The sequence below is a fragment of the Piliocolobus tephrosceles genome, chromosome 14 (genome assembly GCF_002776525.5).
Source record: "Piliocolobus tephrosceles isolate RC106 chromosome 14, ASM277652v3, whole genome shotgun sequence".
Lineage (NCBI taxonomy): Eukaryota > Metazoa > Chordata > Mammalia > Primates > Cercopithecidae > Piliocolobus > Piliocolobus tephrosceles.
In genome coordinates, this window is record NC_045447.1 from 77,344,320 (window position 1) to 77,366,765 (window position 22,446).

A 22,446-nucleotide genomic window follows, 5' to 3' on the forward strand; every position below is an offset into this window, starting at 1 on the left:
GAAGGGGAACATCACACAATGGGGCCTATCATGGGGAGGGGGGAGGGGGGAGGGATTGCATTGGGGAGTTATACCTGATATAAATGATGAATTGATGGGTGCTGACGAGTTGATGGGTGCAGCACACCAACATGACACATGTATACATATGTAACAAACCTGCACGTTATGCACATGTACCCTAGAACTTAAAGTATAAAAAAAATAAAAAAATAAAAAAAAAAACAATACACAGAATGGGAGGAAATAGTGGCAAATCATAAATATGATTATATGTGGAGACTGGTATGCAGAATATAAAAAGAATTTTTTTAACTCAACAATTAAAAGACAACTAACCCAATTAAAAAATGAGCAATTAATGCAAATAGACACTTCGCTAAAGAAGGCATACAAATGGCCGAAAAGTACATGAAAAGATGCCAAACACCAGTAGTCATTAGAGAAATGAACATCAAAACTAGAATGAGACAGCTCTTCTACCCACTAGGATGGATAAAATAAAGACAGACAGAAACAAGTGCTGAAAAAGTTGGAACTCTTCATGTACTGCTAGTGTGAATGTAATGTGGCACAGCTGCTTTTGAAGTTAAGCAGTTCCTCAAAAAGTCAGAGTTACTGTATGTTCCAGGATTTCCACTCCTAAATGTATGCACAAGAAAAAATGAAAAAATACATCCACAAAATTACTCATATACAACTGTTCATAGCCGCATTAGTCACAATAGCCAAAACATGGAAGCAGCCCACATTTCATAAAGTGAAGAACAAATAAGCAAAATGTGGTATATCTATATAATGAAATATGATTCAGCAATAAAAAGAAATGAAGTACTGATACATTCTACAACATGAATGAACCTTGGAAACATCATACTAAGTGAAAGAAGTCAGACAAAAAAATGCGACACCACATTTTGCATGATTCTATTTATATGAAATGTTTGAGACAGGAAAATCCACACAAACAAAAAGTGATTTCCAGAGGCTAGGGGAAAGTGGGATGAGGACTGAATGCTAATGGGCATGGGGTTTCTTTCAGAAAGGATGAAAATGTTCTAAAATTAGATTGTGGTAATCTTTATACAACCCTGTGAATATAATACAAAATATTAAATTGTACACTTTAAATGGGTGAGATTTATGATTTGTAAATTATCTCAATAAACTTTTAAATATCACAGAATCTTATATAAATGTTTAATATCTACACTATTTTTAAAATAAAGCAGTAAAAAAAATGATGCAGCATTCTGCACATGTGTTTATATTCTGGCTAAGAGCATGAGTTAAAAGAATCAGATAAATACAGTTACTAAATAGTCATCAGGTTTAGTACACTAGACTAAATAATGTAGGGAGAAGAGTAATAGATGACATGATTCTCAACCTGGAAGAAACTACAATCTACATAGAAAGATTGTGCCAAGACTTTGGATAACATCATGGTTTCCAAAGCAGAAATATTCCAGGATAGCATAAGTCTAGAGATGGCTTCATATTTGTAACATTCATCTTCAATGGATCAAAGCTTCTGTTCTTCAACTGTGTTCCCCTCAATTCCTTTGGTTTCTATGTAACGACATCTAAGATACTCTTCCTGCAACTATGTTCTACTATAACCTGGCACACAGCAAGTATTCAATAAATAGCTACCAAATGAGTGAATGAATGTGTTTTTTTTTTTTTCCTTTGGGCTTTGGAATCTTTTAGATTCCTGAGTTCCAAAAATTATACCCTACGGCTTACACCGTTGAGTTAAGGCCTAACAGACATCTGAAAGTAAAACAAGAATATTTAAAACCAAAGAGAGAAATACAGAAATTGATACTCTGCAAATTGGGTATGTAACTGTTTTGATGACAGGGCAAAGAAATTACTAAAGCTAGTTACTGGGAAAACAATTTCAAAAAAGGAAGCTTTAAGCACATTCATGACATACTCAAATTTTTAATCTGGTAAAGTATGTAATATATAAAACACATATTTAGCCTTCAAACTTAAAGTCAAACCATTCTTACATATACCTTTTTAAAAAGTAGTTTTATAGCCTGTAGAGTTTCAGAAAACTGTTATTAGCCATGATTGTCAAGTTCAATATGCAGAAGAATAAAATGCAGAGTTTGGATCACTTGTATAAGAATACCCTAGAGCACCTGTAAAAATTCATATTTGTGGGCTTCAACTCAGATTTACTGAATCCAAATCTCTTGGATTAGGACCCAGAAATCTTTGATTTTAACGGACACCCCCATGTGATTCTAATGCAAATAAAATAATACACCACCATTTGGGAAATACTTATTCAGGTCATTTATATAGCCAGCTAGAGGATCTGCTATCAAAAAGTATGCCTCCAGGTGTTTCTTCCATTCCTCTGAACTTACCTAGCCTTCTCAGAATAAATGAAATCAAATAATAGATATTTAATACCTATGATATTTCCTGTAATACAACTCTTTCAATAATTTCACCTTACAAAGTGTGTGTTACTCCCAAGATATAAAACTTACCCGTATGATTTTTTATTACAGGTTGACTATCCCTCTTGCAAATATCTGAAATCTGAAATGTTCCAAAACCCAGAACTTTTTGAATGTCAACATGATGTTCAAAGGAAATGCTCATTAGAGCATTTTAGATTAGGGTTGCTCAACTGTTGAGTTCAATGCCAATATTCCAAAATCTGGAAATATCCAAAATCTGAAACATTTCTGATTCCAAGCATTTTAGATAAGGGGTACTTAACCAGTATTACAAAATCAAAAGGCATGGGTAAACACAGAAAATATATAGGAATTATATAAAATCTCTACTCACACTTACGTGTAAGGATTTGCAAAAGAATATTACCTGATAGAGTTATAGATGGCCAGTGGGGTTTGATCATTTTCTTTGGCTATTCTCATCATATCTAACACTGCCATCCCAAGACATTCTTCCTGTGTTTCATGAGTCACAGGTACTTTTATCCATCCATGCACAAAATCATGCCGCCACTGAAACCAGAAATTTAGAAGGAAATATCTCATCATAAGTTTCATTAACATGTTTTAATCTATGATTGTATTTTAATCATAATTTTCAGAACATGCGTATTTACAAGCTACAAATTGGCCAGGCTCAGTGGCTCATGCCCGTAATCCCAGAACTTTGGGAGGCCAAGGCATGAAGATCACTTGAGTCCAGGAGATTGAGACCAGCCTGGGCAACATAACAAGATCTCGTCTCTACAAAAAATTTAAAAATTAGTCAGGCATGGTGGCACACACCTGCAGTCCCAGCTACTCGGGGGGCTGAGGTAGGAGGATCTCTTGAGCTATGATCACACCACTGCACCCCATCTGAGTGACAGACTAAGACCCAGTCTCTAAAATAATAAATAAATAAATAAATAAATAAATAAATAAATAAATAAATAAATTCCTCCTTTAATTTTCATTCATTTTGCAATACAATTTTAATAAAAGTTCATTTGCAAATGGAAGCTGATTTACACTGGGTTCCCAATTACAAAGTACATACAACATCGGCCTATTTCATTGCATATATCTTCAATTTATATCTTCTACATAAAAATCACCTAAATTAAAATAGATATTACTGAATTAAATATATACTGAACTCCAATTATGTTGGAAGCATCATACTACAAATGGTGTTGGATACAAAGAAATAGCCATGTGCCCCATAACAATGTTTTGGTCAATGTCAGACCACATATATAATGATGGTTCCATAAGATTGTAATACTGCATTTGTACTGTACCTTTTTTATGTTTATATATGTTTAACTACACAAATACTTACCATTGTGTTACAATTCCCTACAATATTCAGTACAGCAACATGCTATATAGGTTTGTAGCCTAGAGCAATAATAGGCTATACCATATAGACTAGGCATATACTAGGCTATACCATATAGGTTTGTATAAGTACAATACATGATAATCACAGAATAGTAAAACTGCCTAACAACGTATTTCTCAGAATATATCCCCATAAGTAAGTGACACATGACTGTATAAGATGTGGTCTCAGTCATCAAGGGGACCAAAATTTAGCTTATATAAAGCTAAACGGAAGCAAATAATTGTAATGCCAGACATGATATAGGAAGCACCACACAAAAGCTCCTTCAGGAACTTGGAGAAAGTTAAGATTATATTCAGTTGGAGTAATCAAGGAGGGTTTCATGGAAGATTTGAAACTTCAGAGTGTGTTTAAAAATAAAGAAATGTATGATGGACACAAAACAGGGTAAAGAAATAGAAGGAACGAGACACACAAAAAAGCACAAGTTATGTTCAGATGCATAAACTAATTTGATTAGGGACTGAAGTTTATATGAAGAAATAATGTGGATTAAAACCTAGAAAAGTAAGTTGGGGTCAGACTGCAGGTGCCCTTGAATGACCTAATCCTAGAAACTATGGAGATCTATTTTCATCATGTCTCTTCCATCAGTAGAGTAGTAGCAATGATAGAAGTGCTTGAAGAAAATAAAGTGTATTCAGAGAGGCTCTTTAAGAGGCTGGTGTATGGCTCAGATATGAAATAACAAGGATCTGATCCAGGAAACATAAGATACTAAAAGATCCTGAAAAGGACTGATACTGTATTAACTATATATTGTAAAAAGAATGAAGAAGAGAGAAACACAGAGGTTCTAAGATTTTGATCTGAAGGATTTAGGAATACAGATAAATCAGACTGAACATGTAATGGGAGAAAGAAAAAGAAAGCAAAAGTACAAATATTCTAATCATAATACCAATTTTCTTTGTAGAAAAAAGGTAAGAGCCATATTACCTAAAATAACAATGTGAATCAAGGTTTTAAACCGGACAAGAGAAATATAGGGCCTTGTATATTCTACATCTGTATTTCCCTTCTTTTGATGTTGATAACTTGTCTCACGAACTTAAAGCTTTACTGGAACCTTTTTAAATGAATTTTATTAAAAGAAACATATATTTAAAAGTGTATTTGCTTTTTTATTAATAAAATATAGAAGATATTTTCATATAAGAAAATAAACTATTAAGACGCACACCATCATATAATCAGTATTAACCAAAACAATGGCCTAAACGTTGCTAATACAAAATTAATTCGGGTAGGAGACAGATTTTTGCTCAATTTTAAACACTTATTTCACCACACTTTTGAGAACAGGCAAGTAAGTTATACTGTTTTAAGTAGATGATGATCAATGACTTGGTAGATTCTTTTTAATAGTTTGCCTTGGTTCCATATAGAACTAGTAGATAGTCTGGGCATGGTGGCTCACACCTGTAATCCCAGCACTTTGGGAAGCCAAAGTGGGCAGATGACAAGGTCAGGAGTTCGAGACCAGCCTGGCCAACATAATGAAACCCCATCTCTACTAAAAATACAAAAAATTAGCTGGGTGTAGTGACGGGCACCTGTAATCCCAGCTACTAGGGAGGCTGAGTCAGGAGAATCACTTGAACCCAGGAGGCGGAGGTTGCAGTGAGCTGAAATCACGCCATTGCCCTCCAGCCCAGGCAACAGTGGGAGACTCTCTTGTTGCAGGAAGTCAGGGACCCCAAACGGAGGGACCAGCTGAAGCCGTGGCAGAAGAACATAAATTGTGAAGATTTCATAGACATTTATTAGTTCCCCAAATTAATACTTTTATAATTTCTTATGCCTGTCTTTACTCCAATCTCTGAACACAATTTGTGAAGATTTCATGGACACTTATCACTTCCCCAGTCAATACCCTTGTGATTTCCTATGCCTGTCTTTACTTTAATCTCTTAATCCTGTCATCTTCTTCATAATCTGAGGAGGATATATGACACCTCAGGACCCTGTGATGATTGTGTCAACTGCACAAATTGTTTGTAGAGCATGTCTGTTTGAACAATATGAAATCTAGGCATCTTGAAAAAAGAACAGGATAACAGCAATGCTCAGGGAACACCAGAGATAAGACTTCTGGCCGCCGGTGAGCAGGATGGAACAGAGCCATATTTCTCTTCTTTCAAAAGCAAATAGGAGAAATATCGCTGAATTCTTTTTCTCAGCAAGGAACATCCCTGAGAAAGAGAATGCGCCCTGAGGGTAGGTTTGTAGATGGCCCCCTTAAGGCGTGCCGTCGAAGCTGAAGGGATGAAAAAAGCCTCGGTCTCCTGTAGCGCTCCCAGGCTTATTAGGACAGGAAAATTCCTGCCTAATAAATTTTGGTCAGTCAGGTTGTCTGCTCTCAAACCCTGTTTCCTGATAAGATGTTATCAATGACAAATGTGTGCCCGAAACTTCATTAGCAATTTTAATTTCGCCTCATCCTGTGGTCCTGTGATCTCGCCCTGCCTCCACTTTCTTTGTGATATTTTATTACCTTGTGAAGTATGTGATCTCTGTGACCCACACCTATTTGTGCACTCCCTCCCCTTTTGAAAATCGCTAATAAAAACTTGCTGGTTTTACAGCTCTGGGAACATCACGGATCCTGCCAACATGTGATGTCTTCCCTGGACACCAAGCTTTAAATTTCTCTCTCTTATACTCTTTCCCTTTATTTCTCAAACCAGCCAAGACACCTAGGAAATAGAAAAGAAACCACGTAACCATCGGAAGCAGGTTCTCCCGATACTCTGTCTCAAAAAAAAGAAAGAAAAGAAAAGAACTGGTAGATAACAAATTCTGCTCATGTGGAAATTCTGTGGAACTCATGACCAAAAGACAATAAATATATGAAAAATTAGTGATAGCAAAACTGAAAACATAATCAACTATTCACTAGAGAAAAGTTACAAATGGAAGAGTCTCAAATGGCAAAACATAATACATACTATTCCTTAAATATTATAGTATGTACCCTCAAAATATTCATTTAATTAAAACTACTGAAAAATTTCAGGCCAGGTGTGGTGGCTCATGCCTGTAATCCCAGCACTTTGGGAGGCTGAGGTAGGAGGATCATTTGAAGCCAGGAGTTTAAAACCAGCCTGGACAATAGAGTGAGACCCCATCTCTACAAAAACAAAACTAAAAAAATTAGCCAGGCATAGTGGCACACACCTGTACCTAGCTACTCGGGAGGCTATGAGGCTAAAGCAAGACAATCACTTGAGCCCAGGAGTTCAAGGCTGCAGTGAGCTATGATCATGCCAGCCTGGGCATCAAAGACCCCCATCTCTACAAAAAAAATAAAGTAAGAAAGAAAACCTTTTCTCATCTGAGTAGCAGACAAAATTTGAGCTTAAGAAATTTACATCTTCATTAGCCAGGGAAATAAAAAAAAGTCACCACAGTCACAAAATCAGAAATGATGCCAAGAACATGAGGTAAATATCCATTTGTTGTTGAATAGATATGAATTAATTAAAAGTTGTTCACGTGTCAGCAGTTTATTTGCTGAGCAGCCATATTTGATGATATAAAGACAATTCCCAGAGGAAACTGAATTTAAAAGGGCCATCTTACTTTTGATTTTTATTTGCTTACCTTTTCCAAATCTGTCTTCCTATAGGTACTGTCTTAAGAACTTTAAAGACAGTTCAGTGGCTTATCTATTTTTTGGTTATTCAAAGATGTCAAGATATTCTTACATTCTGGTAATGCCACTGGTCAAATTTGCTATATATAGTCTACAATATGCATATAGTATAAAATAACAGTATAATCCTAGAGTAATCTAAATACTATCATATTTTCTGGGCACAAATTTAGAGAAGTAAAAACATTAAAAAATAGAAAGTTGCCTGTGGTACTATCCAGACATAATTTAGAATTATATGGTGAAATTATCTTGCCATGCTAGACAAGACAGTCCTTCCTAGAAGGATAAAATTGAGTATTCTGAAATCAACTAAAATTTTTCTAGATCAAAAATACTAGACATTGCAGTATTAATGTTAGGCTAAAGTAGCTGAATGAATAATTTGGGAAAACTTGGCTTATAAACGGGACTTAACTAGCCTGCCCCCAAAATAAACTAGCTCTGCAGGACAGGTGAATAATATACCCGTAAAAGCAACAGAAAGTTGTAACCTCATAATATCCTATTTTCAAAAGGCTATTCTCAGAAGCCTCTTTCCATCCCCCTCTCTTTTTATAATGGCTATAAAGATAAAGGAGCTGTATAAAAAAGTAAGTTGGTGGTCAAATGATTTTCAACAAAGGTGCCAAGACCATTCAATGGAGAAAAGACAGTCTTTCAACAAATGGTGCTAGGAAAATTAGATATTCACAAGCAAAAGAAGTGGACCCTTACCTTACATGATAGACAAAAATTAACTCAAAATGGACGCAAGGCCTAAATATAAGAGCTAATACCATAAAACTCTTGCAAGAAAACAGAAAGAAAGCTTCATAACATTGGATTTGGCAATGATTTCTTGGATACAACACCAAAAACATAAGAAACAAAAAAGAATAGATAAATTAGAATACAGCCAAATTTAAAATTTTTGTCTACCAAAAGACAAGTAACAGAATGAAAAGGCAACCTAGAGAATGGGAAAAACTATGTACAAATCATGTATCTTATAAGGAGTTAAGATCCAGAATAATAATTTCTACAATACAACAACAAACGAACAACCTGATTTAAAAATGGACCAAGGACTTGAATAGACATCTCTGCAAAGAAGATAAACAAATGGCCAACAAGCAACATCTCTGCAAAGAAGACAAACAGATGGCCAACAAGCATATGAAAAGATGCTCGTGATCACTTGTTGTTAGAGAAGTAGCGCATCAAAATCACAATGATACCACCTCATACCCATAGGGATGGCTATTATCAAACAAAGCAAAGCATTGTTGAGGATGTTAAGAAATTGGAACACTTGTGCACTGCTGGTAGGACTGAAAAATAGTACAGCCACTACAGAAGATAATGTAGCAGTTCCTCAAAAAAATTACAAATGTACCATATGATCCAGCAATTACACTTCTGGGTATATATCCAAAAGAACTGAAAACAGACTCAAGAAAATATTTGTTTACCCATGTTCACAGCAGCAACCCATGTATCCATCGACAGATGAATACACAAATAAAATACAGTATGCATATCCAATGAAATATTGTTCAGCCTTAAAAAGGAAAGAAATTCTAGCACATGCTACAACATGGATGAACCTAGCAGACATTATGCTAGGTGAAATAAGCCAGTCAAAAAAGGACAAATGCTGTATAATTCCATTTGTATGAGGTACCTAGAAAAGGCAGATTTATAGTCAAAAGTAGAATGGTGACTGCGAAAGGCCATTGGGAATGGGAAATAGAGAGTTATTATTTAATGGGTATGAAATTTCCATTTGGGAATATGAAAAATGTTCTGGAGATGGATGGTGGTGATGGTTGTACAACAATGTGTTTGTATTTAATACAACTGAACCGCACACTTAAAATGGTCATTTTTATTATATATTTCTTACCACAATAAAAATAAAGTTTGTTGGTCTCATACCCCAATAGAGAAATATTTTTGCTTTTGTTGTTCATAAACTGAACTAGCCTTACTAGGCTGCTTCTCGGAAATGCGAGCCATGAGGATTTGTGGGCTTATTTCCTACAATATTAGCAAATCAGATTTAGAACTCCTGATTGATACCTTGGGGATACCAAGTGCATATTTTTACCCAAGAGCACTAATATATTTTCTTCCTTTAGTTTCTATTCATACTAGTCTAGCAGCACATAAAAACAAGTTATTTAATGACAAAATATTTCAATTACTGTTTAAATCAAGGTACTAGAGAAGAAAGCATTATGAAATACCAACACAATACCAAAATTTGACATAACTGTATTAGTGAACAAATAACTTGAATATAGCTCTTAGACTAAGTATCAGCATCCAGTCACCTTCCTATAAACAGCTACACAAACTATCATAGCTGATTTTTTATGTAGCCTACTTCCTCTACAGTTCATTGACCATTGTGTAAGCCTGAAATTGTCCAAAATTGTTTTTAAAACCCTAAAGAAATGTTACTAATATTTTAGCCATATATGCCTACATGAATCATGCTGTAAACCTCAGTCTATACCTTGTGAAATCCTTAAAATGACCTAAAGTCCTAAAAAAAAAAAAAAGAAATTCAAAAGGATCAATCCAAAAAAACTTTATAAAATAGATTCTATTATCCATAAACCAGGGGATTAAAAACTAGTGCTAAAAAGACTCAATTTTGTTACTTCTCTGCACCTGCTGTGCAAGACAGAACTGCAATTTTCCCATATGTGAAGTTTTTCCTGATTAAGTGACTTACTAAACAGCAAAATATTTATCATTTAACACAAGTACAAGTAAGATAGTATAATCATACCTGAGCAAAGAGGTAAGACATGACAAAGTCATCGAGAAGAGGAGCTTCAGCACCTCGAGATATTCCATGCCGATAGGCTCTGTTGCTGCCGCTGCAATACCAACGAGGAAAGTAAAATCTACAAGATAATAAAAACATGTGGTCAGCTTCCAAACAGTTCATATACAAACATACTATCTATATATAGTCAACTACAGCATACTGAAAGGTATTATCCCATACTTAGAAAACACAGCTAACAGTATTAAATATATATTAGAGACAAAAGGATATGTGGATAACACTAATATAGGCAGAAAGTACAAGAAATGTAAGTGTAAAATCAATATACTACCTCCTTCAGTGCACACAATATAGAAGCAATAGGAAACAAAAAATGTAGAAATAAAACCTTAACAAAAAGTAAAAACATAATTTAATCCAGTAACACCAGTAAAGAATCTGAAAATGCCAATTTGGCATAAAAACAAATAATTGCTTCTTTGGAGAAATGGAAGTTAAAAACTTGTCCTTCAAAGAAACAAAGAATACTCTATATTGAGTCTTTCAGTAACACCTTTATTGAGATATAATTATCATAAAGTCCACCCACTTAAAGTGTAAAATTCAATGTTTTTAGTTTATTCATAGCATTATACAAATATCACCACGCTCTAATTTTAGAACATGTGGCCTGTCTACCTTCTTTCACTCAGCATAATGCTTTCAGGGTTCATCCACATTAGAGCATGTATCGTTACTTGGTTCCCTTTTATTGCCAAATTAATATTTCATTGTATGAATATACCACTTTTTCCGTATCCATTCATCGCCTGACAGACATTTGGGACTGTTTCTATTATTTTGCTATTGTGAATAATGCTGGTATGAAGAGTCATGTACAAGTTTTTGTGGATATATGTTTTCATTTCTATTGCATACATATCTAGAAGTAGAATTGCTGGGTCACATGGTAACTCTGTGTTTATCCTTTTGAGGAATGGCCAAACTGTTTTCCAAAGTAGCAGTACCACTTTACATTCCCAATAGCAATATATGGCTTCCAAACTAGTCCAAATCCTCTAACACTTGTTATTGTTTGTCTTTCTGATTTTTGCCATCCTTGTAGATCTATTATTATCTCATTGTGGTTTTGATTGACTTTTCTCTAATGACCAATGATGTTAGGCATCTTTTTTGGGGGAGTTTCATTTTTCTTTTCTTTTTTTTAAAAAAGCCCCTAAGTTGTATGGCTTCAAAAGAGCATCAGAGAAACGTAAATGCCATTCCTGTACACTTGGTAAAGCAAAAACCAGACTGAGGGCCACCGCCCTGGGCACGGCCTCAAGCTGACCCGCTGGGAACCGCCAGCCAGTCCAGAGCCACCCCCAGGCCCCTGCACATACACCTGCGGGGCTGAGCCCGGGGGCTTTAAGGCATTTTGTCTGCGGCTGCTTGCCGGGTGGCAGAGCACAGAGACAGGAAGCCCCATGCCCGCGCGCCCCCACACAGCAGAGCCCAGGGGCCGAGCTGGGCGACGCCAGCCGGCCCACCCCCCTCAGGTTCTGAGGGTCGGAGCACAGCCTCCGGGAACAGGTGCCTCGAGAAGCACCCTCCTAGCAGGGCCCACCTGCCCCTCGCCGGGACGAGGCTGGGAAAGGCTGCAGTGGCCGTGCGTCCGGCGCCTGGGCTTTGGTGCAGCATTTTGGGTGCGGAGCTGGCTTCAGCCGCGGCCCCACCCCTCCCTTCCCCTTTAGTTTTGGGAAAGCCTGGGGCACGGCCTCACCCCTGGCAGCAATGCCTGTGTCCCTCCCAGGTGGGCCTGGGCAAGATAGCCCCACAGCACCACTCCAGGCCAGGCCTGCCCTCCCCTCCAGAAAACGGCCTTTGGATCGAGGGAGAGAAGCCAGACTTTATGAAGCTAACGGGGGTGGATGGCAGGGCCGGGGCCAGGCCTCAGCCCTGAGGGCCTCCAGGATCGCACTACTCACTTCAGCAAAGAAATGGAGGGGCAGGTTTGGGGGTAGAAGGGGTCTTCCCCCCTCCTCTTTTTCCTTGTTTTAAATAGTTAATGCTCTTGGAGGGGCGGACTAGACACAGGTGTAGAAATTTTGGCCAGTCTTATGTGAAGGAAGTGACTGACCCCTCGTCTGGGGGATGGGGCCGCCAGCTGAGACAGGTGCGGCCCCTGAAGTCTGCGTCCCGGCTTCCAGCCAGAGTCTGGCTCGAGCTCACGTCCCAAGGGGCTGCACGGAGAAAATTCAGGGGGAAGAAACAGCAGATTTGGTTTCATCGCCCACCTCCATCTCTGCAGGCGCCATGATGGGCGCTGGAGTGGCCGGCCGTGGGGTCGTCCGCGTTCAGCTCCCCATTGGTGGAGGTCAGCACCTGGTTTTTGCTGTGTGGCTGATCTTTGTCCCAAAGCTGAGGCTGGGAGGGCCGGTGGGTGTGGACGGTGCCGATGGGGGTCGCCAAGGGCTTCCTGGGCCAGTGGTACTCAGAGTCGAACACTAAGCCGCTTCGGTCGAAGAGGTTGGTGGAGAGCTTCCGCAGGTAGTCACAGTCGGGTTTCTCGAAGTCCAGGCGCCGCACGTAGTGCAGGTATGTGGCCATCTCCTCTGGGAAGTTCTAGCTGAGCACTTCGATGGGCGTGGTGCTCTTGGTGTTCCCGATATTCTGTACCACTCATGATCGTGTCGGCCTTGAGCCCCTGCCAGGGGAGGCTGCTGCACAGGAAGTACATGAACATGTGGCCCAGCACCTCCAGATCACTGCAGTGGCTCTGCTTCTTGCCCAGGTGCATGTTGATGTTCATGTAGCACACCCTGCCTGTCAAGCTCTTGTGCTCACGGTACGGGATGTGCTTCCTGGTCTGAAGGCCAGTGTACCCCTTGGCCAGCCCGAAGTTGATAATGTGGATGGTGACCTGCTGCTTGGTCCCCGGGCGCCACACCACGAAGTTCTCGGACTACACGTCCTGGTAAATGAGGCTCTTAGTGTGCACATACTCCATGCGTGCGATCAGCTGGATGGCGATCAGGAGCACCGTCTTCAGCGTGAAGGTCAAACAGGTCCTCCAGGCTGGGCCCCAGCAGCTCCAGCACCATGGCGTTGTACTTTCAGCACATGCCGAAGTAGTAGGCCTGAGGGGAGCCCTCAGTGGCGCTGAGCCGCTTGTAGAACCAGTACCCCAGGTGCAGCTGTGGGGCCCAGGACTTCATCAGCTCCAATTTGACAGCTACGTATTTGTTTGTATAGAGATCCTTTCCTTGGCTCTGCCATGGCCGGGCCGCAGGCAGTGTCTGGGCGGCCGGCCAGGCTTCAGCAGCGCGGCGCGGACCCCCGCTCCGGCCCCTCTCCCACTTCCGCTCGGGCTCGGACGCCCACTTGGGCCCTGCTCCAGCTCCTGCGCCGCCTGGGCCAGCCTCCGTATGTTCTGGGCGGGAGGCGCCTGGCACGCCACGCTCCCCTGAGCCCGCTCTGGGGCCCGCCTGTTGGGCATCTTTTTACATGCTTATTGGCCATTTGTATGTCTTATTTGGAAAAATGTCTATTCAAGTCCCTTGCCTACTTTTTAGATTAAGTTGTATTGTTGAGCTGTTAAGAATTCTTTTATATTCTGGAGATGACAGTTATCAGATATATGATTCCCAAACATTTTCTTCCATTTTGTGGGTTGTCTTTTCACATTTTTGATAGTGTCCTTTGACGCACAGATGTTTTTAACTTTGATAAAGTCTAACTTAACTATTTTTCTTGTCACTTGAGCTTTTGGTGTCATATCTAAGAAACCACTGCCTAATCTAAGTACACAAAGACTTGTGTTTCTTCTTGGAGTTTTAATAAGTTTAGCTCTTATATATAGGCCTATGATCCACTTTAAGTTTTTTTTTTTTTTTTTATCTAGTGTGAAGTAGATGTCTTACTTCATTATTTTACATGTGGATATCCAGTTGTCCCAGAACTATTATTTAAAAAGACTATTCTTTGCCCATGAATTGTCTTGGCACCCTGATCAAAAATCAATTACCATCAATGTGAGAAATTATATTGAGACTGTCAATTCCTTTCCATTAATCTGTATATTCATCCTTAAGTTAGTACCACACTGTCTTGATTACTGTAGTTTTGTAATAAATTTTGAAATTAGGAAGTATAGTCTTCAAACTTTGTTCTTTTTCAAGACTATTTTAGCTATGCTAAGTCCCTTTGCTTTTATATAAATTTATGATTAACTTGTCAATTTCTGCAATAAAGACAGCTAGGATTTCAGTAGGAATTGCACTGAACATACAGATCAATTAAGGAGTACTGCCATATTAAAAATATGAAGTCCTCTATGAGATATCTTTCCATTTATTTAGGTGTTTCCTTAATTTCGTTCAATGATGTTTTATATTTCTCAGTGTATACATTTTTGTTCTCAGTGTAAACACTTTTTGTTAAGGTTATTCCTAAAAATTTGTTATGCTATTGTTAATGAAATTTTCTAAATTTCATTTTTGGATTGTTCTTTGTGTATAAAAATACAACTGATTTTTATATATTGATCTTCTATTCTGCAACTAACCTGAGCTCATTTATTAGTTCTAATAGTTTTTATTAATTCCTTAGGATTTTTAATATGCAAGGTCATGTAATCTGTGAATACACAATCATCCTTTGCTATCTATGCACTACTAGTTCCAGAACCTCCCACACATACCAAAATCTGCAAATACTCATGTTCCTGATATACTATTTGCATATAACCTGTGCACATACTTCAGTATACTTTAAAATCTCTAGACTACTTATAATATCTACTACAATGTAAATATTATGTAAATAATTGTTATACTGTATTCTTTAGGGAATAATGACAAGAAAAAGTCTGTACATGTTCAGTACAAGCACAACTTTTTTTCCATATATTTTCAATCTGCAGTTGGTTTAGTCCATGGATGTGAAACCCATGGATACAGTGGGATGACTACAGTGTTACTTCTTATTTTCCAATATAAATGCCTTTTATTTCTTTTTCTTGCCTTATTTCCCTACCCTGAATCTACAGTATAGTGTTAAATCAAAGTGGTAAGAGTAGCTATCCTCATCTCATTCCTGATCATAGGGAGAAGGCATTCAGTCTTTCACCATTAAGTACGACATTACTTTTGGATTTTTTTATAGATGCCCTTGAACAAATTGAGGAAGTTCCTTGCCATTCCTATTGTGTTGAGTTTTTTTATAATGATGGGATGTTGGATTTTATCAAATACTTTTTCTGTGTCTATTGGGATGATTATGTGGTTTTGGTCATTTATTCTATTAATGTGGTATATTACATTGATTGATTTTTGGAAGCTACACTAACCTTGTATTTCCTGGGATAAATCCCACCTGGTCATGGTATTTAATATTTTTGTAAACACACGAGCATTCCTAATCTGAAAATCTGAAACCTGAAATGCTCCAAAATCCAAAACCTTTAGAGCACTAACCTGATGTGCAAAAGAAATATTCATTAGAGCATTTCAGACTTTAGATTTTTAGATTAGGTATGTTCAACCAGTGTATACTCTGCAAATATTCTAAAAATCTGAAAAAAAATCCAAAATCCAAAACATTTCTGGTCCCAAGCATTTCAGATAAGACATATTCAAGCTGTATTGCTGGATTCAATTTGCGAATATTTTGTTGATTTTCTACCTACAACATTGGTCTGTAGTTTTCTTCTAGATATCTTTGTCTGAAGTTGTTATCAGGGTAATACTGAACTCACAGAAATAGTTGGGAAATTCTCCTTCCTTTGCTATTTTTTGTGAATAACTGGTAATAATTCTTTTAATGTGTGACAGAATTCACAAGTGAAGCCACTTGGGCCTGGGCTTTTATAAAAATTACTAATTTGATTTCTTTACTTGTCATAGACCTATTCAAACTTTCTGTTCTTTCTTTTAGCAGTTCCTATAACTTGTGTCTTTCTAGGAATTTGTCCATTTCATCTTGATCCTCTAACTTGTTGGCATTAAAAACACTATCCATTAAACAATTAATGTACATGAAGAAATATTTAACAAAAGAAAAACAAATCATTAATGGCCTTTTCAAAAAATTCTCAGCATCACTAGTTATGAGACCAATGAATAGTTGTAACTATGTGCATTATTCTCATAACTAGTAACACTATTTCTTCATGTACATTAAGTTACTGTTTAATGGATACAGTGTTTTTAATTTTATACTTATAAGAATACTAACCTTTTATCTGATTTGTTGAAACCATCTTTACAGTTTGCCTTTCCATTTTAAGAGGAAACCTTCAGACATCTGAAAATTTTTACAGTCGACAGTTGCAATCATTCCCATATGATTTCTTCTATTGTTTTGCAGTTTAAATGGTATTTTCCCAAGGACCTGAATTCAGTTCCAATTCAGACTTTTATAGTTTGATTTTCTTTACATTTCTATTTACATATCAATCTGATCTTTAGTCAATCTATAATTTATCTGATATACATTATAAAGAAAAGCTAAAATTTTATTCAAACAGCTAATCAACTATCACACCCCCATTTATTGACTAATCTCTCCCTTCCACATTAACGTGAAAAGATTTCTTCATATATTACGTTTCTATATGTATGAAGGAGTACTTTCAAGATATACTGGCCCCATCATTCTCATTATTTAGGTTATGGTTCTGAATTTAATTATGTGGCTTTAATAATAGATACCATTTTGTAGTTTCATATAATGTGAAAATATCGCCTGGGACAAAATATTTTACAATTCCCAGATAAGTCTTCTTTCTCATGGCTATCTTATTTAATAATTCTAAATTAACATAGTAATGTGTCCAACTCCCTAAAATCCCTTTGTTAGGATTTTAATTGGCTTAGAGCTTAGCACACAGTGTAAGAGAAATTGATCTTTGTAATATTCCATCTGCCTATTCCAGTATTATGTCCTAATTCTTCATATTCTTCAAATGAGTTTCTAATTTTCCTATACCGTCTTGTGTTTTTTCTTATTAAGACCATTCCTGGTTAGTTAAGGGTTTTTGTAGCTATATTGAATAGGATCTTCTTTATCTATTATGTAAGTGGTTGCTTGCATATAATGCTATTGATTTTTGTACATCTATTATTTATTTGAACATTTATTGATTTTTTCACCAACTGTCTTTTCAATAATTATATCAAAAATAATTTTTTGAACTCAGTGCAAAGTATACATTAGATATCAGTAAATGCAAACACATCCAATTGCATATTTGTATATAGAATGGGGAAGGGAAAGAAGCAAAACAATACTAAAATTTACTGAGAGAGCACGAAGTGATAGGCACAATAATAAATACTATATATACATTACCTCTTTAATGAAGTACACATGAGGTGGTTAAGAGGCAAGCTTATGAAGCAAACTAGGATTTGAACCTGATTCCCAATTCCTAGCTGTGTGACCATGAATAAATTTGAGTAATATTGTTTCTCAATGCTCTAAATTCTTTATCTTTAATGTGGGAATCTTAATACCTCCTTAAGTTATGATGAATTTTATATGTGTATATATATATATAAATGCTTAGAAAAATCACAGGTATTTATGAGACACAAATCAAACATATCTTTGTTTCATCCTTTCGAGCAAAAAAATATTTCTAGATTTCTCTAAATAGGCATTACACATTACCATAAATTATATAAATTAACTTACAATTTGAGGCTGCAGATACACACTGGGAAAAGTCTCTTTTCTTCACAACAACTTTTTTAAAAGTTCTTTATAAAGATAAGACGTGAAATTGCATTTTATTGCGCAAAACATTGCACAAACCAGCAATATCCCAAACATTTAGGATTTTGTTAATAAAGCCCATTCTGATTTTTTTTTTTACTTATTTAATTATAATCATAAGGAGTTAAGTGGCATCCCACCAAAACAGCTTTATTCTCAGAATATTCTACTTAAACAACATGTATGAACAGTTTCTCTGATGGAGAAACAGAATCTGAAATGAAATCTTAAATGAGTGCTAACTAATTGGTTCAGGTCTCTGGTATTAACTACCTTGCAATTCAAAAATATTTGATAATTTCTCCCATTTTGCCTTTTAGCATTAAGTGAGTTACTTTACTGAAGAAAGTACCTTATTCTGTAGAGTACATTATTCCTGGTTGACTCATCTATATGGAAGACATGGTTGGGTGGATACCAGATCCTTTCTGTTTCACTCATTAAAGCAAACATATTATGATACACAGGTGTGATACCTAGAAAAGAAGCAGAGAAAGGAATTATTAAAGATACACAACAGAACATTTACATAGCACCTATAGTTTGTAATGAGGCTAAAGTCACAACTCTTAAAATCAGGATGAAATGTAGTAGCAGTTGAAATCTTCTGATATTCCACTCCCTACAGCTGAATTATTAATCACAATCTTTTTTTATACAAACATACTTCATTTTAGTGCACTCTGCATTATTGTACTTCGCAGATATTGTGGGGTTTTTTTTTTCTTTACAAAATAAGGATTTACAGCAACTGTGAATCTGGTAAGACTGTCAGCACCATTTTTCCAACAGCATGTGTCACTTTGTGTCTCTATGACACATTTTGGTAATTCTTGCAATATTTCAAACTTTTTCATTATTATTATATCAGTTATGATGATCTGTGATCAGTGATCTTTGACATTACAATTGTAATCGTTTGGGGCCGCCATGAACCGTGCCCATATAAGATGACAAACATAAGCAATAAATGTTGTGTGTGTTCTGACTGCTCCAGCAATAGCCATTCCTGTCTCACTCCCTCTCCTTAGGCCTCTCTATTCCCTGAGATACAACAGTATGGAAAATAGGTGAATTAATAATCCTACAATGGCCTCTAGGCATTCAAGGGAAAGGAAGAGTTTCATATATTGAAGAGTTGCATATCTCTCACTCTAAATCAAAAGCTAGAAATGATTAAACTAAGTGAGGAAGGTATATCAAATGCCAAGATAGGCTAAAAGCCAGGCCTCCTGCACCAGTCAATTAAGTTCTGAATGCAAAGAAAAAGTTTCTGAATGAAATCAAAAGTGCTACTACAGTAAATACATAAATGATAAGAGAGCAAAACAGCTTTATTGATGATGTGACAAAAGTTTGAGTGGTCTAGATAGAAGATCAAACCAGCCACAATATTCCCTGAAGCCAAACCCTAAACCAGAGCAAGGCCCTAATTATCTTCAAATCTGTGAAGGCTGAGAGAGGTGAGGAAACTACAGAAGAAAAGTAGGAAGCTAGTAGAGGTTGGTTCATGAGATTTAAGAAAAGAAACCGAGGGGGCGCACCCAAGATGGACGAATAGGAACAGCTCTAGCCTCCAGCTCCCAGCGTGAGCAACACAGAAGATGGGTGATTTCTGCATTTTCAACTGAGGTACCGGGTTCATCTCACTGGGGCGGGTCAGACAGTTGGTGCTGGTCCACGGGTGCAGCCCGAGCAGCAAGAGCTCAAGCAGGGCGAAGCATCGCCTCACCTGGGAAGAGCAAGAGGGAAGGGAATTCCTTTTCCTAGCCAAAGGAAATTGAGACACACAACACCTGGAAAATCGGGTAACTCCCACCCTAATACTGCACTTTATCAAGGGTCTTAGCAAACGGCACACCAGGAGATTATATCCCATACCTGGTCCAGAGGGTCCCAAGCCCACGGAGCCTCCCTCATTGCTAGCACAGCAGTCTGAGATCTAACTGCAAGGTGGCAGCCAAGCTGGGGGAGGGGCACCCACCATTGCTGAGGCTTAAGTAGGTAAACAAAGCCACCGGGAAGCTCGAACTGGGTGGAGCCCACCAAAGCTAAGAAGGCCTGCCTGCCTCTGTAGACTCCACCTCTGGGGACAGGGCATAGCTAAACAAAAAGCAGCAGAAACTTCGGCAGAGGTAAATGTCCCTGTCTGACAGCTCTGAAGAGAGCAGTGGATCTCCCAGCACAGAGGATGAGATCTGAGAACGGACAGACTGCCTGCTCAAGTGGGTCCCTGACCCCTGAGTAGCCTAACTGGGACACATCCACCACTAGGTGCAGACCGAAACCTCACACATCACACGGCTCGGTACACCCCTGAGACGAAGCTTCCAGAGCAAGAATCAGCAACACTCGTTGTTGAGCAATATTCTATCTTCTGCAGCCTCCACTGCTGATACCCAGGCAAACATGGTCTGGAGTGGACCTCAAGGAAATTCCAACAGACCTGCAGCTGAGAGTCCTGACTGTTAGAAGGAAAACTAACAAACAGAAAGGTCACCCACACCAAAACCTCATCAGTACCTCACCATTATCAAAGACCAAAGGCAGAGAAAACCACAAAGATGGGGAAAAAGCAGTGCAGAAAAGCTGGAAATTCAAAAAATCAGAGCACCTCTCCCCCTCCAAAGGAATGCAGCTCATTGCCAGCAACGGAACAAAGCTGGACGGTGAATGACTTTGACGAGTTGAGAAAAGGCGGCTTCAGTCAATCAGACTTCTCAGAACTAAAGGAGGAACTACGTAACCAGTGCAAAGAAACTAAAAACCTCAAAAAAAGATTTGACGAATGGCTAACTAGAATAACCAATGTAGAAAAGTCGTTAAAAGAACTGACAGAGATGAAAACCATAACATGAGAATTATGTGACAAATGCACAAGCTACAGTAACTGACTCGATCAAACTGGAAGAAAGAGTATCAGCCATTGAAGATCAAATGAATGAAATGAAGTGAGAAGTCTAGAGAAAAAAGAGTAAAAAGAAATGAACAAAGCCTCCAAGAAATATGGGATTATATGAAAAGACCAAATCTACATCTGATTGGTGTGCCTGAAAGTGACGGGGAAAATGGAAACAAGTTGGAAAACACTCTGCAGGATATCATCCAGGAGAACTTCCCCAACCTAGTAAGGCAGGCTAACATTCAAATTCAGGAAATACAGAGAATGCCACAAAGATACTCTTCGAGAAGAGCAAGTCCAAGACACATAATTGTCAGATTCACCAAAGTTGAAATGAAGGAAAAAATGTTAAGGGCAGCCAGAGAGAAAGGTCGGGGTACCCACAAAGGGAAGCCCATTAGACTAACAGCACATCTCTCGGCAAAAACTCTACAAGCCAGAAGAGAGTGGGGGCCAATATTCAACATTCTTAAAGAAAAGAATTTTCAACCCAGAATTTCATATCCAGCCAAACTAAGTTTCATAAGTGAAGGAGAAATAAAATCCTTTACAGACAACCAAATGCTTAGAGATTTTGTCACCACCAGGCCTGCCCTACAAGAGGTCCTGAAGGAAGCAATAAACATGGAAAGGAACAACAGGTACCAGCCATTGGTACCTGCCAAAATGTAAAGTCCATCGATGCTAGGAAGAAACTGCATCAACTAACGAGCAAAATAACCAGCTGATATCATAATGACAGGATCAAGTTCACACATAACAATATTAACCTTAAATGTAAATGGACTAAATGGTCCAGTTAAAAGACACAGACTGGCAAAATGGATAAAGAGGCAAGACCCATCAGTTTGCTGTATTCAGGAGACCCATCTCACATGCAGACACACACACAGGCTCAAAAAGGGGATAGAGGAAGATCTACCAAGCAAATGGAAAACAAAAAAATCAAGGGTTGCAATCATAGTCTCTGATAAAACAGACTCTAAACCATCAAAGATCAAAACAGACAAAGAAGGCCATTATATAATGGTAAAGGGATCAATTCATCAGGAAGAGCTAACTATCCTAAATATATATGCGCCCAATACAGGAGCACCCAGATTCATAAAGCAAGTCCTTAGAGACTTACAAAGAGACTTAGACTGCCATACAATAATAATGGGAGACTTTAACACACTACTGTCAACATTAGACAGATCAATGAGACAGTAAGTTAACAAGGATATCCAGGAATTGAACTCAACTCTGCACGAAGCAGACCTAATTCTACACCAAATCACCCCAAATCAACAGAATATACATTCTTCTCAGTACCACATCGCACTTATTCCAAAATTGACCACATAATTGGAAGTAAAGCACTCCTCAGCAAATGTAAAAGAACAGAAATTACAACAAACTGTCTCTCAGACCACAGTGCAATCAAACTAGAACTCAGGACTAAGAAACTCAATCAAAACCGCTCAA

At 37.9% G+C, this 22,446-nt stretch overlaps 1 protein-coding gene and 1 pseudogene across 3 annotated transcripts in view; both read right to left on the reverse strand.

Moving 5' to 3' along the window:
* JAK2 (Janus kinase 2) overlaps positions 1 to 22,446 on the reverse strand; it is a 156,516-nt gene that overhangs the window by 78,498 nt on the left and 55,572 nt on the right. For all 3 annotated transcript variants that reach the window (XM_023213175.2, XM_023213177.1, XM_023213176.1), the window contains 3 exons: positions 18,430 to 18,553; positions 10,317 to 10,434; positions 2,854 to 2,999 (listed from right to left, as the gene is read on the reverse strand). In XM_023213175.2, coding sequence (XP_023068943.1) covers positions 2,854 to 2,999; positions 10,317 to 10,434; positions 18,430 to 18,553 — 388 coding nt within the window. The remainder of the gene's footprint in view (positions 1 to 2,853; positions 3,000 to 10,316; positions 10,435 to 18,429; positions 18,554 to 22,446) is intronic.
* On the reverse strand, positions 10,463 to 17,454 carry LOC111543302 (annotated as a pseudogene).